The sequence below is a fragment of the Schistocerca cancellata genome, chromosome 9 (assembly GCF_023864275.1).
Source record: "Schistocerca cancellata isolate TAMUIC-IGC-003103 chromosome 9, iqSchCanc2.1, whole genome shotgun sequence".
Taxonomy (NCBI): domain Eukaryota; kingdom Metazoa; phylum Arthropoda; class Insecta; order Orthoptera; family Acrididae; genus Schistocerca; species Schistocerca cancellata.
In genome coordinates this window covers 514,548,486-514,566,381 of record NC_064634.1, presented here as the reverse complement: position 1 = coordinate 514,566,381, position 17,896 = coordinate 514,548,486, and the positions used below count along the sequence as shown (strand labels likewise).

Below are 17,896 nucleotides of genomic sequence, written 5' to 3'. Positions count from 1 at the left end.
TCAGCAGTTGAGTCCCATAGTGCTCAGAGCCATTTTGAACCTGAAGTTTCTCCACTCTTATCCTCCTACATATGGACCTGACCTGCTGCACTTTCGGCCTCACAATCCCAATTTCACTGCAGATTAAATAATGATCAGTGTCATCAAAGAATCCCCTGAATACACGTGTGTCCCTCACAGCCTTCCTGAATTCCTGATCTGTTATTATATAGTCAATGACAGATCTGGTTCCCCTGCCTTCCCACGTATACCGGTGAATGTTCTTATGTTTAAAAAAGAAGTTTGTGATTACTAAGCCCATACTGGCACAGAAATCCAAGAGTTGTTTCCCGTTCCTGTTGGCCTCCATATCTTCTCCAAATTTACCCATAACCTGTTCATACCCTTCTGTTCGATTTCCAATCCTGGCGTTAAAATCACCCATGAGCAGAACACTGTCCTTGTCCTTTACTCTAACAACTACATCACTGTGTGCCTCATAAAAACTATCTATCTTATCTTGATCTGTCCCTTCACAATGCGAATATACTGACACAATCCTAATTTTCTTGCTAGACACTGTCAAATCTATCCACATCAGTCGTTCGTTTACATACCTTATTGCAACTACGCTGGGTTCCATTTCTTTCCTGATGTAAAGCCCTACACCCCATTGTGCTATTCCTGCTTTGACTCCTGACAGGTAGACCTTGTATTCTCCCACTTCCTCTTCTTTCTCACCCCTTACCCGAATGTCACTAACAGCTAAAACGTCCAGCCCCATCTTACTTGCAGCCTCTGCCAGCTCTACCTTCTTCCCAGAGTAGCCCCCATTGATATTAATAGGTCCCCATCTCATTACCATTTGTTTGCCAAGTCGTATCTTAGGAGTCCCTGGTTTGTCAGTTAGAGGTGGGACTCCGTCACCTCCAAAGGTCCGAGGCATTTTGCTCTGATTATTGCCAGCATCATATTTAAAGTACCAGGGAAGCAGGTTGCTAGCCTTACTTGCCCCGAGTCCCATTGGGTTTTACCCCTAACGGCTGAGGGACTAACCGGTGGATTTGGTAGTCTTTGCCGTATGAGCACAAAGGTGACCACGACTCAGAATATGTCCGAGATGCCCAGCCTTATTCCAAAGTAACTGGTATTCCGACTGTCGGGACCACTTACTCGGCCACTCATACGTTGCCCGTGGTTCATGAACTAGGACATGACTACAGGAACCCACACCATGAACCACCAGTTAAGGTTATTCATCGTCTGTTTGCTGTGTTATGTGTTACAGTGTCAGGTGACTCTTCAGAAGGGAGTGAGTACTGGTATCCCAATGTTTTCTAGAGAGGTACATAGATGCCAGTTGTCATTTGTGGACATTGTATTCAACCAAGCACAGGCAATGTGAAATCTTAATGTGGTGGTGCAAATTGTGAGGGCAGCCTGTTTCATCCGAAAAGGGTGTACTTTCCTTTGTGTTACTGCAGATGCCAATGCCTCACCATGTGTCATGTACATAAATTGTGGACACACTATAGGAAGAAAGGTCATTACACAAGGCGAGTTGGACACGGTCACTAGTTCATTACAACCCACTGTGTAAGGCCAATAACTGGCCATCTCTGTGTTGCGGCAACATACGGATAACTCCAGAGCACTACGAGACAATCTCAGAAGGGCCAGTGAAGCTGCCGTGTCAGATTAGATTTAATGGATTGGTTACAAGAAATGAGTGTATGATCCAGATGCTCAGTTTTAGTACGTGAGAACATCTAGCAGTTCGCTTTGAGTTCTGCCATTCCCATGTCAGCTGGCAGCTTCATTACTGGTAAAACATGTTATTCACAGATTAGTGCAGATACGCTCTTATGCAAGGTGACGGACACATTTGTGTGTGGAGACCCATTGTGAGCAGTACCTGCCAAATGTTGTCCAGGAGATCGACAGGTTTCCAAGTTTCTGTAATGCTGTGGGGAGGTGTCAGTGTTGACAGCCATACGGATCTTGTCATTGCCCGTGGTTGCCTCATCTCCAAACAGTACATCAGACAGATTCTTTTGGACTGTGGGATGGTTGTGAATTCCTTGCAATGCCAGGGCTTATGTAGCAGGCATCAGCAAGTATGTCTTGCAAAACCAGGACACTAAAGTAACGGAATAGCCAATGGTGAGTCCCAACCTCAACCCTATTGTGCATATGTGGTACTTGCTTGACAGATGTGTTTGTGATTGTCTTGTTCCGCCAAAGACACTCCGAGGAGTCTTATGTACTCTCGTTGAAAAATGGGAATGGATACCACAGGGTGACTGGAACATGTCGTGTTGGTGTCAGGCAGTGATAATGACCACAGAGGACATACACAGTATTGAGGGTCTCAGAGTGCAATGAAAAGCACCCAAGATGGTGGGATGAATCATTATTTCCACTTTATTTTCGACACCTGTTGGACATTTTAGTTCCTTTTATGTAAACAATCAAGGATGAAGTGATGTTTTGCTGTGTAGTTAATTTGTGAAAGATTTTTTAAATTTATTTATTTGATGTCGATTATACACCATTTAGTCATTTCTGCGTAGTAGCATGTATATTACAAACATAGTATCTGCATTTCTTTGTGTAATTAATCTTTCACCAACTGCGACATAATCGCGTGTACAAACAGTGATCCAATACTGTAAAATGCTTTATTATTCCAGTCTCTGATCGCAAATGAATTTTTTAGACGATGACCAGTTTCAGTCTGTAATGACCATCTTCAGATCTAAAATATATAAATATATATACATCTAGTGAGCAGTGTGTCTTTTAAAATAAAACAGCAATATGTATCACAATATACTGTTATACACCAGGGAAATGTACAGATAAAATATGGTATAACGTACCTTTTTTACACCATGTCCTAAAGTGATACGGCCATAATGGCATCGTCAGAATATATAAATATAATCAGCATAGCATCGTCACATAGATTTAAAATATGGTGTAGAATAGGCCACATTGTCCACATAGTGATTATTGCCAACTAGCTACTGAGGTACAGTAGCATCCAGAAACCTGTTTGCCTATACCCTCCCTAGATGTCGCTACTGTGGGCTTGCTTATATGTAGTCATCACTTACGCAAAAACATAATCTGATAAATGCATGTAGCAGACTTATTAAAATTGATAACTATCATAGAAACCAATTGTGATACATTAAAAGATGAATGCAGTTACCTATGTAAAATTATTAAAAGACAATATATGAAGAGTATAGGTCCGACCCTTTTTTTATGGCGAATTTACGGTCAACAATTAATATAGCATAATACACTGCCTGTGGCAACCTATAAATTACTTATGAAAGATAAAATGTCTATATGACAGCTGAAAAAGAGACAGATCAATGAACAGCGCCCTCTGTTGGGTTGGCCACTAGGATCTTATGTAGGCGCGCACTGATCATAAGAACTTAACCAACAGAGGGCTTTACATACATCATGACATGTCTCCCACAGAAAACTTTTAAACAATATATAAGCATTCAATAAATAAAATTATATAGTTTGGCTATACATTCCATGGGTAGGTAGGAGATAATCAGTTACAAGATTTAGAGCGACTACTGTGCGGAAGTAAAGGAAATGTCTTCTGTTCTCAACATAACTCATCAAGTAAGGCTAGGTGTAAATACATGAGGCATTATTCATTTGTGATCAGAGACTGGAATAATAAAGCATTTTAATTAATCTTTGGTGTCTGTGTGTGAAGAACATAGCTAGTTCCACTGATTTTGGTACATGGTAGATGGCTCAGCTGATCTCTCTGCTACCTTTCAACATCAAGAATATATTTGCATACATCACCAAGGGTGTAGCCAATGTCTTGGATGAAGCTACACATTCTGATCTCAATTGCTTCTTTGATGACAGTAGGTAGAGGCATGTGATAATATTTCCATTTTATCAAATGTAATCATGTGTTTGTCCAAGAGGCTGTGTTTAGCAAAAGTAGATTTGCTGAAATTGTGATAGTTAATGTGGCATCAGTACTCTGTGGAGTGTTTTGAAATTGTTTGTATTGACTGAAAAATGTAACTGCTACCACTTTCACAACACATTTTATAAATTCCAAGAATACTGAGACCAAGGCTGCCTTTTACTGTGCATGACATTTCTCTAATTTTCTTCAGTGGTCGGAAAGTGGATTGAATACTGTCTCTGCCCAGGACTCTGCCTATTTTATTTGTTGCAGCTCCAAAGAAAAGAAAGAATACTATAAACTGATCACCTTCCGATGACTGATGGCAAATGGAATATCTCAATCATTTAATTGGATGGACATAAAAATCTACTCACCAAGTGGCAGCAGAACATAAACATAAGATCGTTGTGATTAGCAAGCTTTCGGAGCCATTTTCTCCTTCTTCAGGCAAATGATTTTGTTGTTAATATCTCAATCCCTACAGTTATTCTTCCAGAATATATGTCTTAGATATCTGATATCGGAATCCAGGTGTTCCTTGTCACAGAGTTTCAACTAAGTGTATCATCATATTTAAAATGTCTTTCTTATGGGCTGGATGATCAAAGCTTTGTACACTGAAATACAAGTCAGTGTGTTTTGACATCTGGCAAACAGAGTGCCTTAGCTGCCCATCTGATTTTCATTCAAGTAGAACATTTGAAAATGGTAGTTTTCCTTCTCTCTCCATCTAAGCAACGAACTTGATTTTAGGATGTTTATTATTCCTGTAATCCATGAACAGGTGAAGAGCATTGATTCCATGTGACCAGATCATAAAGGCGTCATAAACATAATTAAAGAAGCAAGGTGCATCAAGAGGAGCTAAATTTAATGGCCTACTAAGATCTTGGGATGATTACAGTGCAAGAAGTCATTGAAAGCTCAAGACTGAATACAAATGATTGAAAACTTCTGGAATACTTGAAATGACAACAATTTTGATTAATGATAACTTTTTAAAAATGATGAGTAGTTCTTAGAATGCTCAGATGTTCTTTAGAAGGACAGCAATGAAGGCTTTCAAATAATGTTACGTCAGTCCTAAAAGAGAGAATTATTAGCAGCTAAAATTTTGGCATTGCATGTGTTCTCCATGAATAGTAAATTTTCAATATTTCTCTAAATAAAACGTTTCTACAGATACCATTTACACATTTGCTAAGATCAGTTGTGAACTGTAACATGACTGATAAAGTTTTGAAAAATACTGCAAACTATAATAGCACTGAAAGTGAGCTCTTAGAAAGAAGAGCTGAGATGAACAGGAAAATGTGTGCCACATTCGTTGACCTAGAGAGAGTTTTTGATAGAGAGGACTAGAAGACACTGTTTGAGAAACTGAATAAAATTAGAACGGTCTGGAGAGAGAAAACATTGATTCTTAATCTATATAAAAACCAGCGTGCAGAGTGTACAGTGGCATTAAGAAAAAGAGTAGAATAAGAATAGGTGTCTTGACGAGGCAACGTAACTGACATCAGCATAGTGTATGACTGAGGGTACCATGTACCACTACTAGTCATTTCCTTTCCTACCAACTGTATACATGCATCTGTATAAGCTCGAACTTTTCTTATCTTTGTGGTCCTTAAGCAAAATGTGCGTTGGTGGTAGTGGAACCATTCTGCAGTCAGGTGGAAATGCTTGTTCTGTAAATTTTTTCTGCGACAGCTCACCTGAAGATGACTGGCAGGTGCCCAGTTGAAATATCGTGCGAAGTATTGAACGACGACCAGCTGCAAGCCCGAAATTTGTTTGAACATTTTTCGATAGTGTTTCGCAAATAGAATACCGTCTTCTCTCCGGGGGTTCCCATTTGAGTTCACGAAACACCTCCGTAACTCTCAGGTGTTGATCAAATCTACCGATAACAAATCTAGTGGCACACTTCTGGATTGCATTGCTGTCATCCTTTAGTCAAACCGTGTGGTGATCCCAAACAATTTGGCAGTACTCGAGAAGAATTGCATAAGAGTTCTATATAGGCCTATGGGCTTCATTGTAGAGAGCTAAACTTTCCTAAAACTTGTACAATAAACTGAAGTCGACCATTTGCCTTCCCTATTACAATCTTATGTGTTTGTTCCATTTCACATTGCTTTACAGTGTTCTGCCTAGATGTTTAATCGGCGTGACTTTATCGAGCTGCGTGCCACTAGTACTGTATTCAAATACTAGATATTTCAAAATGAATATCGAGGTTTTAAGACTTTATAGCACTAGTTACATTCAACTTACAATTATAAAAATACAAAAATCAAGCAATGGAAAATCCAGGATGGAATGTAAAAATTATGAGAAGGAAAGTTGCTTCTCACAGAATAGCGGAGAAGCTGAGTCGCAGATAGGCACAACAAAAAGACTCACAGCATTTGACCATTAAGGCCTTCCACAACACAAGACACACATGTGTGCGCATGCGTACACACACACACACACACACACACACACACACACACACACACACACACACAATGCAACTCACACACACAACTGCAGTCTCAGGCAACTGAAACCACACTGCGAGCAGCAGCAGCAGTGCGTGATGGGAGTGGTGACTGGGTGGAGGTAAGGAGGGCGCTGGGGCAGGGCAGGGGGGGAGGGATAGTATGTTGGGGGCGGCGGACAGTGAAGTGCTGCAGGTCAGATGGAGGGCAGGGGGGGGGGGAGTAGTGGAAAAGGAGAGAAATAAAAAGACTAGGTGTGGTGATGGAATGACAGCTGTGTGGTGCTGGAATGGGAGAAGGGAAGAGTCTGGGTGGGTGAAGACAGTGACTAATGTAGGTTGAGGCCAGGAGGGTTACGGGAACATAGGATGTATTCCAGGGAAAGTTCCCACCTGTGCAATTCAGGAAAGCTGGTGTTGGTGGGGAGGATCCATATGGTACAGGCTGTGAAGCAGTCATTGAAATGAGGGATGTTATGTACGGCAGTGTGTTCAGCAACAGGGTGGTCCACTTGTTTCTTGGCCACAGTTTGTCAGTGGCCATTCATGCGGACAGACAGCTTGTTGATTGTCATGCCTGCATCGAATGCAGCACAGTGGTTGCAGCTTAACTTGTAGACCACATGACTGGTTTCACAGGTAGCCCTGCCTTTGCTGGGATAGGTGATGTTAGTTATCAGACTGGAGTAGGTGGTGATGGGAGGATGTATGGGACAGGTCTTGTATCTAGGTCTATTACTGGGGTATGAGCCATGAGGTAAGGGATTGGTGGCAGGGGTTGTGTAAGGATGGATCAATGATTTACATACCAATTTTGCAAATGTAATGTTACTACATGACAATGAAGATTTTCGCCTTCAGTGATGAATCAACATTTCTCGTGAGTGGAAACGTGAACACTCGTAACGTGCACATCTGAAAACCCTCGTGACATGGTATAGTTGCAATGAAGCTCCCCTTAATTGATTGTTTTTTGTGCCACATTCCAATGGAAAGTTTATAGACCTTTCTTTTTCTGTGTGCAGTAACTGTAATTGATGTTTCTTATGTTGGTGCTGTAGAACTCTGACTCTCAGTTGGATGAAGTTGAACCACAGAAATTTATTTGGTAACAAGAAGGTGTACTGTCTCACTGGCATAACTCAGGATCTGACTGGTGTAATAACTTTGTACCCGACTGTTGGATTGGCCACAGGGGGCCATTTGACACATTTTGTTTTGCATGATGCCCACATATGCCCGATCTGAGGCCATACGATTTTTATCTTTGGGGGTTCACAAAGGATCATGTGTACATGCCTCTGCTACTAGGTAATCTATCCAACTTAAGAAATGGGATTGAAGGGATTGTTGCCATTCCAATCACTTTGGTCAAGGTTTGGGAGGAGCTCACCTGTTGACTTGATGTGTGCCATGTGACAAATGATGTTCACATTGAAAACTTCTAAGAAAACTGTTTGAGGTGCTCTTTCAAAAATGGTTCAAATGACTCTGAGCACTATGCGACTTAACGTCTGAGGTCATTAGTCACCTAGAACTTAGAACTAATTAAACCTAACTAACCTGAGGACATCACACACATCCATGCCCGAGGCAGGATTCGAACCTGCGACCATAGCAGTCGCTTGGTTCCAGACTGGAGCACCTCGAACCGCACAGCCACTCCGGCCGGCGAAGTGCTCTTTCATTTGATGTATTATTTATAAGTTGAATGTAATGTTACAAAGCCTTAAACCCAGATTTTCATTTTGAATCACCTGGTATTACAAGTGCTTTTTTTGTGCTCATCTGAATTAACTTTCATTGTTGTACATTTAGAGCAGACTGCCATCAATCATACCAAGTAGAAATTCTTCCTGTCCTCCTTTGTCCTTCTAGTGTAACTCAAAGACTGTTCTCCCTCTCTCTTTATTAATTTAATTTATTCATAAAAAGTGGAATACAAACAATGAAAATGGTAAAAAAGGATTAAAAATAATGGTACACAAATACATTGTAGTTATTTGATTTGATGGTAATGTCACTGTCTCGGCATATTCTGAAATGGACATGAACTATATGTTATAAATTTTGTCGGATACCCTGAATGATCACACTTTGCTTTATTACTTTATATTGTGCCAGTGGCGTGTTTTGCCTTTTTAAAGGCATCTTCAGATTGACCTTCAATGAAAATAGCAATGTTTCTTAAAAATGGCATAACCCATATTTAGTAAAAACTTTGGACCAAGGAAAATACTAAAACTAACTTACTGGTACAACAGGTATTAAATACACAGGCTGCCATGCATGCAAATTTCGTTGCAGGCAAACACCTTTGTCAATATTTTAGATGTTATTGCATGGTGCCCTGATAAAATAGCACTGAGTACACGGGAAGTCACGTTTAAAATACATGAAAGACCTCAGTTTGTCAAGGAGACTTCGCGCAGTGTTGTTGTGGTTGCACAGTCCAAAAGGCACTAGAAACGGGATTGGCTCTACATAAACATGTAAGAAATGCCTCTGGACATGTTTACATTTTGTGATGCATTTCTGTAGGCCTTTTGCAAGGGCACTATGTGAAAAAATTTGACAAGGGCAACTACCTACTGAGGTCTTTTGTGCATTTTAAATGTGACTTCCCATGTACTCAAGACTATTTTATACCAGGGCCCCACACAATGTTCTTAAAATATTGCCAATAGTGTTTGCCTTCTAAGACATTTGCATCGACGGCAGACTATGTGTTTAACACCTCTTGTGCCAGTAAATTGGTTTTAGTGTTTACTGTGGTAGTCCAATGTTTTTCCTAAGATGGGGTCATGCCATTTTTAAGAAAAGTTTGAATTTCCTTCATAGATCAATCTCTAGACGCTTTAAACAAGACAAGCATTATTGGCAAAATATAGAATAATAAAGCCTGTTTCACAGCCGAGACTGTTTTTCGCTTCAAGTCATTTATCACTGGTTGCCATAACATTGCACCATGCATTGGAAAAAATGCTAAAATAATGGTGATAGAGAAATTGACCTGTCAAGGAATGAGAGACTTTAAGATCAAAAATAAAATATTGATGATGCAAGTAAATGAATTTTCTGTTTGGGAAGTACAGTAACATATTGGAACAGAAGTATGACTAATCAAGCATTCATAAATAAGGGTGTTTTACCAACAAACAGCCACATTAATATGGAAACAAGAAAGAAATTTATCAATACATCTACCTGAAGATTTCAAGCTGTGGTTGTGAAGGTGGACTGTGGGAAAACAACAAAAGAAAAAAATTGAAGCAATAGAGATGTGGATAGGGAGAAGAGTCACAAAAAGATTCTGTATTCAAAGAAAATGTCATGAACAAATACTAAAAGACATTGTTGAGAAAAGGACATTGATTAACATGGCACAGAGAAAAAAACTAAAATAATTGGACCCCCAATTCACTATAATGTCTTGGAGAAGAAGTCCCGGAAAAAATAAAAAAATCGAGGGGCCAGTTGAGAAGCGTTCTCATTGGAATGAACTGCAGCAGCTACAAGCAAGCAGTACAAATGGAAAAGCAGAGAAGGATGGCAACAGCAACAAGGCATTGTTTTTAGTGTCAGATGATAATGAAGGATTTGTAGATTTTACATATGTGTAGTATGTGCATTACATACACAACAGAGTGCAGAAATGAAACAAAAGTGTGAATCATGTTAGGAGCAGCATTATGGCAAGTGGAGGTATTCCACTTCTGCCCTATCTAACATGGAATGGCATGTGAAAGCAACCATGTTACGTAATGACTGTGCAGTTTTCTGTGTGGGGGTGACTATTAATGAGCTGTCTTCTCATACTACTGCTGCCATACTGTGGCTAATGACAAACTTGACCATCCAGTTGCTGGGAACGTGGCACTTCACAACACTGGTGATTTCAATACCTCTTGTAGTGTCCATATCATTTGCATCTTAATACCTTCCTTTACACCCCTTCTCAGAATTAACTCATCCAGACTTTGCAGGTGCCAAAGTCCTTCCAGTGTATTCTCCGTCAGTGGTCACCTTTCTCAAATGAATGCTTATTTTAACTAACTTGCATAACATGATAAGCCAAGAGACTTTGCAGATTTTTATTGTTAGCATGTTGCACAGAAGTTGCTCTGTGTTGTTGCATCTGCTTGTTAAATTAGAATTTAACTTGTTCCACAACTCTGAAGCCTCCCTTCACTATGCGATTTATGGAATGTGATGCATGAACAGATGAATGAAAAGCAGTCGTGATGGTGACATATGATTGTAACAACTGTGTTATTGTCAGATGTCCGGTGAAGGGCAATATATTGTTGTGAAACTTATATGCTAGACACACTTTAAAAGGCAGAAAGATTATGGTTTAGTGTCCTGCATGTGACACTGTTTTATTGGACTAAGGACACAACCTTAGGCTGTATCAGGTATAAGCAGGAAATCTTATGTTGCCTTGTCAAAGTAACCATCTGGGCTTTCAGTATATGTGGGTGATCAGTTTAATTTTAACCAGTACTGTCTGGTCACAGTTGATGTAAGTAGTAGCTGTATATCCTGCCCTGTTGAAATACTGCTGATTATCACTGATTCTGTCCATTGGTCCACTTTTTCCTTGGTGTTGTTGTGTGTCGTCTTCAGTTTTATCATTTTTGGAAAGGTCTTGAATTATTTTCTGACTATGCCATTGTCAGTGTGGTACAGCTCATAAGCCTGTTAACTGTTCTGATAAATTTCATTTCAGTCACCTCAGTTCTACACCTCTCTCTTTGTTTCTATTTGGGTCTCACTATCACATAAATTTATGGGCATGGACACAATTTTCTAAAATTCCTTGGTGTTGATGGTGATCTATGCATCTTCAAATATTATCTAGTAATATGTTCTCAGCATCGTTCTTGTACTGGTGTTAACATGTCACTGATAGTGTTAAAAAATTGTGACGTAGTAGAGTGTAACAGTGTGTAAATTCTTTCCTTTTCTTGTACATTTTGCTTCAAATACATCACTCTGACATTTTGTTGTTCATATTTCACTGTCGTAATTTAGATGCACTTACTGAAGAAATGAATAGATATGTGTGTGAATCTTGAATGACCAGATCATCAGTGAAAATGAGATTATTGGCTGATGTATGTTGGTGTAACACTTAAAGCATTTGATTGGTTCTTTCATTTCTTGATGAAATCACCTACATACAAACTGAACACTACATGTAGCACACAGAATTCTTATACAACACTCTAGGTAACATTTAGTGGCTCTCTGATACCATTGTTCTCAATGGGTAATAGAAAAAACTGGTCTCTTGCACATATTTTTTGTTACATCTGCTGAATTGTTTGACATTCATGTCTCTTCTAAAATATTCTGTGGTTTATTACTCTATAGTCTGTGAAAACTGTTTGTGTTTTTATAGTATATCTGTGTGACTTATGGGTTGGTAGCTCAGTTTTGATATGCCATGCTACAGATCCGAAGGCCTAAGTTTCAATCCCCAGTCAGTTGTAGGACTTTATCTGTCATTTATCACTTCTTTCATCTCTCCCAGTCATTTGTATGTGGAAAATGCCAAACTGCACCACTGTTTGGATTCCATGTCAAACTGTAGGTCCTCCCATAACTGGCTGGGTAATTTAGTTCAAGGGTTGGAAGAAGGCTAGGTTGTACTGCCTCAAATAGTACTGTGCACCATAAAGCAATGCAGTGTTCAACTAGATCATCAGCTTGGTGGCTTTACATTTTTTTAAGAATAATCACAACATTTTTTACACAATTTACGTTTGCAAAAACTATTTTGTTGTTTGTCAAACATTATGCCAGCAATTACTTAAAATGTCATTTTTATTATAGCATAGAAATTTGACTGTGTTTAATTCTTTTCTTACTCTCCATTTCACTCAAAGACATGATTCTGAGGTGAACTAAACCAAATACTACCTATGATACCCAATATTTCAGCAGTTCTAGATTGATGTTCTGTGTACTGGAAGTAACAACCATAAAACAATAGATGTTGAGTCTTTGGCTTTTGGAATGTTGTGAGCAGTTCTTTTACTGTGGAGGGGTAGCAACAAAAACTGAATCAGAAGAGACCCAAAAAGAAGTTAAGGAATCAAAACTAACTAACAGTGTTACTTCTGACTTTCGCTACCATCTGTGTGTCTCGTGATCAGATGTTTGGGGTAATATTTCTCCCAGTCCATTGCTAATATAGCTATTTCAATAGTATTTTCAATATAGTCTTTATAGTATTTTCAATATAGTACATCAAATGCTTTAGAAATTCATTACTTGTCATATACTTTTCTATGTGCATGCTATCATCTTTGTTTTGGTTGACCATCTCTGAAAAACTGTTGGAAACTTGCCGTCTTCTGCTTTGTGTACTATTAATCCTTATTCCTTGCACCAGGCGAACGGTCTACCCGACGGGAGGCCCTCGTCACACGACATTTCATTTCATCTCTATTTTTATTCCAGTTGGCCAGTTTTATTATTTTTTATAACTAAACTATTAAGAAGCTGTGATTGTTGTGTGTTCAGTATTATTATGAGATTGTTATAGTTTGTATTCTAACTTTAAATTACTTGTAATAACAGTGTTACTCTCTGTTGTTCCAGCATCAACTGCAACATGAGCAATGTAACAGCACACATTAACAATTTTCCAGATGAAATACTTCTACATATATTCAATTATTTACCTACAACGGACTTGCTCGTGTGTGTGACAAAAGTGTGTACTCGATGGAACGCCTTCGCATACGATCGCAAGCTTTGGAATCGCAGAATGGTGGATCTACCAGAAGATACCTCTGTGCAGGCTTTGGTTGAATGTTTCCCTAAATGCACATCTGTCAGTATGGAACTCAACAGTGCCTCTTGGCCTGGACAGGCTATGTTTGACGGGAAACACCTACACGCATTCATGCGGACAAGAGACTGTTTCCTTAGTTTCCTAACAACAATAATAAAAAATGGTGATGACATTACAGATATATCTGTATGTGGCGTTAACGAGGATGTGGAGGAAGTGCTGACGGTCATTGCCCACTTACCGAATCTAAAGACTTTACTTATAAATGGATCATTTTTTGCTGATAATTCAGGAATTAGGCACATTGGGGACAACTGTCCACACTTGAGGAAAGTGGACACAGGCGAAATCACGTTTGCAGAAGAGGAAGTGGAATATTTTATAAGAAAGAAGAAACATCAGCTGACACATATAGGTTTGGCCCTACAAACAGCTGAAGGTTCCTCATTGTTGCCTTTTCTGGGCCTCTGTGGTGATACATTAATCAGCCTGGATATTTATGGCATTGCAGGCTTTTATATTACTGTCGTGGATGATGTAACTGTTTTCAGTGCCCTTAAAAAATTGGAACATCTCAGATTTCACAATTACATCAAATTTGGGAGTGATGTCCTTGTAAATGCATTTACCTCCAGCTGGTTCTTAAATCTGAGGACTCTTGTGATAGATACTGCCACTTATGTGGATGATGAAGTAATGGCAGCCATCAGTCTCAATTGCCCACTGCTGAATGAGCTGCAGATCAACTATTCTCAAATTACAGGAGAGGTGAGTACCTCCTACATGTGTTGCTACTGTGTGCAGATGTTGATTGTGACAGTCATCTGTGGACATTTTATAAAGCACGTATTGCCATTTTGGTGTTTGCTATTAAGATCTTTCTGTGCAACCTCTGTAGACCAGGCTAACATATGTATTGCAATTGTGAAAGATTTTTTTGTAAATGCTTCATGATTATTGATTGTTGATTACTGAAATCAGTACCTGGGCAGATGGTGGTGAGAAGAGGGTAGGGAGGGATGCACAAGGCAAGAAGGTGGTAGTCTGATAATATGAGGCAAGCCTTTCATCAGATGACTTAGCGGCTGCTTGCCCACATAGATTGTGGGTGGAAGGAAGGGTGGTGGCAGAAGGCAGTAAGCAGTCTGGTTGAGGAAGGAGTAGTGTGGATAAAAGACAGAAGGTAAAAGATAAAGTGAGGATGTGGAGGTTCAGCCCAGAGTGCAGGATATGTTGGAGAGAAAATTCCCACTTGCATAGTTCAGAGAAACTTGTGCTGAAAGTGAGTACCGTATTTACTCTAATCTAAGCCGCACACGAATCTAAGCCGCACCTGAAAAATGAGACTCGAAATCAAGGAAAAAAAAATTTTTTCCGAATCTAAGCCGCACCTGAAATTTGAGACTCGAAATTCAAGGGGAGAGAAAAGTTTTAGGCCGCATCTCCAAATCAAAACAAAGTTGGTCCATTGTAATATGAGACATAATTTAGGTCAAATGAATGACGATACAGCTACAGTAGTTTGGTTCGAGTCGTAAGCTTAGCAGTTAAGCTTTACCAGGTAGACATTGCTAAGCGTCAGGTGCTCCGTCCGTATTTATACGGGTACCCTTCCTTTTTCACGTGCTTCATCTGGTTTGAATTGATTGCTTATTTTTCTTTGATCAGATAAGTGCCGTTCTCTTTGTTATAGGTGTTTACGTCACTCTAAGCTGAAAATGCATTGCTATACAGGGTTATTACAAATGATTGAAGCGATTTCACAGCTCTACAATAACTTTATTATTTGAGATATTTTCACAATGCTTTGCGCACACATACGATAACTCAAAGTTTTTTTAGGGATTCACAAATGTTCGATATGTGACCCTTTAGTGATTCGGCAGACATCAAGCCGATAATCAAGTTCCTCCAACACTCGGCGCAGCATGTCCCCGTCAATGAGTTCGAAAGCATCGTTGATGCGAGCTCGCAGTTCTGGCATGTTTCTTGGTAGAGGAGGCTTAAACACTGAATCTTTCACATAACCCCACAGAAAGAAATCGCATGGGGTTAAGTCGGGAGAGTGTGGAGGCCATGACATGAATTGCTGATCATGATCTCCACCACGACTGATCCATCGGTTTTCCAATCTCCTGTTTAAGAAATGCCGAACATCATGATGGAAGTGTGGTGGAGCACCATCCTGTTGAAAGATGAAGTCGGCACTGTCGGTCTCCAGTTGTGGCATGAGCCAATTTTCCGCGGGCTACGCGTGAAACTTGACGCACGCGTTCAACCGTTTCTTCGCTCACTGCAGGCCTATCCGTCGATTTCCCCTTACAGAGGCATCCAGAAGCTTTAAACTGTGCATACCATCGCCGAATGGAGTTAGCAGTTAGTAGATCTTTGTTGAACTTCGTCCTGAAGTGTCATTGCACTGTTATGACTGACTAATGTGAGCGCATTTCAAGCACGACATACGCTTTCTCGGCTCCTGTCGCCATTTTGTCTCACTGCGCTCTCGAGCGCTCTGACGGCAGAAACCTGAAGTGCGGCTTCAGCCGAACAAAACTTTATGGGTTTTTCTACGTATCTGTAGTGTGTCGTGACCATATGTCAATGAATGGAGCTACAGTGAATTTATGAAATTGCTTCAATCATTTGTAATAGCCCTGTACTGTGTCATGCATTGTTTGTTGCATTCCGATAATGAGTGTTTACGACCTGTCGCCGCTCGCGGCATGGCTTGCTTTTGTGTGCGCTACCGCCGCTTACAATTTAAAAAAAAAAGAGGAATAGTCTTATTAGCGAAACAATGTCTAGAGACTGCTATTTGTTGTTACTCACACTGCTGCTTTCTTTGATAATGATCAACAAGAACCAAATAATAGATTGCGTATGATAGATGTTCTGAACAAGAGTTTAGTGAAAATTTTTCTCCGTTTGAAAATCTTTGCAGACGCCTCTTTAGTACATTACATTCTGCACAGAAATTAGTCATCTTAGATTTAAAAATCTAGTCAATTGCCGTGCTTCATTTCTGACTGTATCACTATTAGGCATAAGAATAATATGAATATAAACATGACATGATATGTGTATTCTTCCACATTTGCTGTTCTCTCACTCTAGTTTCATAGTTTATTAGGCAGACAGGATTTAAATGAGATAGCAGCAAACACAAAAGAATACATGACAAAATGTTTATATTCGTATTATTCTTATGGTGAAGAGAATCGTAGAGTTGACCATATTAACAAACATCCCAAACAGTCTTGCCAGTCGGATTTTCGTAGTACATTGAAATGCTGCTACATTCGATGATGAACAATACGGAATTTGTATTTACTTCGTTGGATAATGTATGAAAATGCAGTGGTCGAAACTCGGGGCGGAGAAAAAAGCTAGTCTTCCACCTTTTTTTTCTTAATTTATTTACTGAAGCAGAGGTTTTGGCGCCAGTATTAATCTTTGTGCCTGCAAAGGATGCCTGTGTAGTGCTACATATATTCGACGGCAGAAGTTAGTTGTGGCGGCACCTACCAACATTTTTCAGAACTTCCGCTTACTTTGCACTCGATTCTAAGTCACAGGCGGTTTTTTGGATTACAAAAACCGGAAAAAAAGTGCGGCTTAGATTCGAGTAAATACGGTATCCAAATGCAATGAAGCAGTTGTTGAAGTCATTAGTATTTCTGTGCACGGCATGTTAGGGAACTGGATGGTTGTTTGTGGTTTGCTGTAGACTGGCAGTGGCCATTTATGCTAGTAGATATGTCTTGTTTTTATAGAATGCTGTACAGTAACTGTAGCATCAGTTATACATAAAATGACTGCTTTCACATGTGGCCCTCCAATTTATTAGCTAGGAGGTGCTTGTGACTGGACTGTGGTAGATAGTGGTGAGTGGGTGTACAGGGCAAGCCTTTCCCCATGGCTGACCACAAGGGAATGACCCACTAGTTACAGGATTGGGAGCAAAAATAACAGGGATGCTCTCCTTTTCTCCCTCCCTCCGTCCCTCTCTTTTTTTCACCCCTTTCCCTTTCTCCCTCCCCTCGCTGTCTCCAATTTCATTTCCAGTTTCCTCTTCATCCCCCCCCCCCCTCCACTTTCTCCACACTCTCTGTATCTCTCATATCTCCTTTCATCTCACTGTGCAGCCACAGAATCATCTGTCTCACACCATCCCACTCCACCTCCCCCCCCCAACCCCAACCTCTCCTGCCTTGTGTGTGCTTCCCCCTCCCCGTGTCCCACTACCATCTGCCTGGGCAAGTGCTCTCAGTAACTGACAGTTGACAATCAGTCTTGCCGCAACAGCTGTGTGATTGTATGTGTGAACGTGTGTACTTTTACTAGAAAAATAACAGAATCTCGAAAACTAGTATAATACTGTTCTCTGTGATGTGGTGAATACTGCTCTCTGTTATGTGTTTCTGTGCTCCACGAATCAGTGTGCTATATGTGAGTGGTTGCCTTTCCATTATTTTACATATTTTTCCACCCTGGACTTTCCATTATTGTGAAACGTAAACTTCATACTTCTTTCACTTAATTGAATTGCTGCATATAAAATGTATTTTGAATAGACTGAACAGAAAGAGAGTCACATAAACTTTTTTTTTTTTTCAATCATATTTAGTAAGATCAATGGATGTCCTCTTCAGTCCGG

At 40.0% G+C, this 17,896-nt stretch overlaps 1 protein-coding gene across 1 annotated transcript in view; it reads left to right on the top strand.

Moving 5' to 3' along the window:
• Nucleotides 1–17,896, top strand: part of LOC126100920 (F-box/LRR-repeat protein 7-like) — a 59,080-nt gene that overhangs the window by 15,214 nt on the left and 25,970 nt on the right. Inside the window, exon 3 of the mRNA XM_049911587.1 lies at nt 13,044–14,007. Within this exon, the coding sequence (XP_049767544.1) occupies nt 13,057–14,007 (951 nt within the window). The 5' untranslated portion in view covers nt 13,044–13,056. The remainder of the gene's footprint in view (nt 1–13,043; nt 14,008–17,896) is intronic.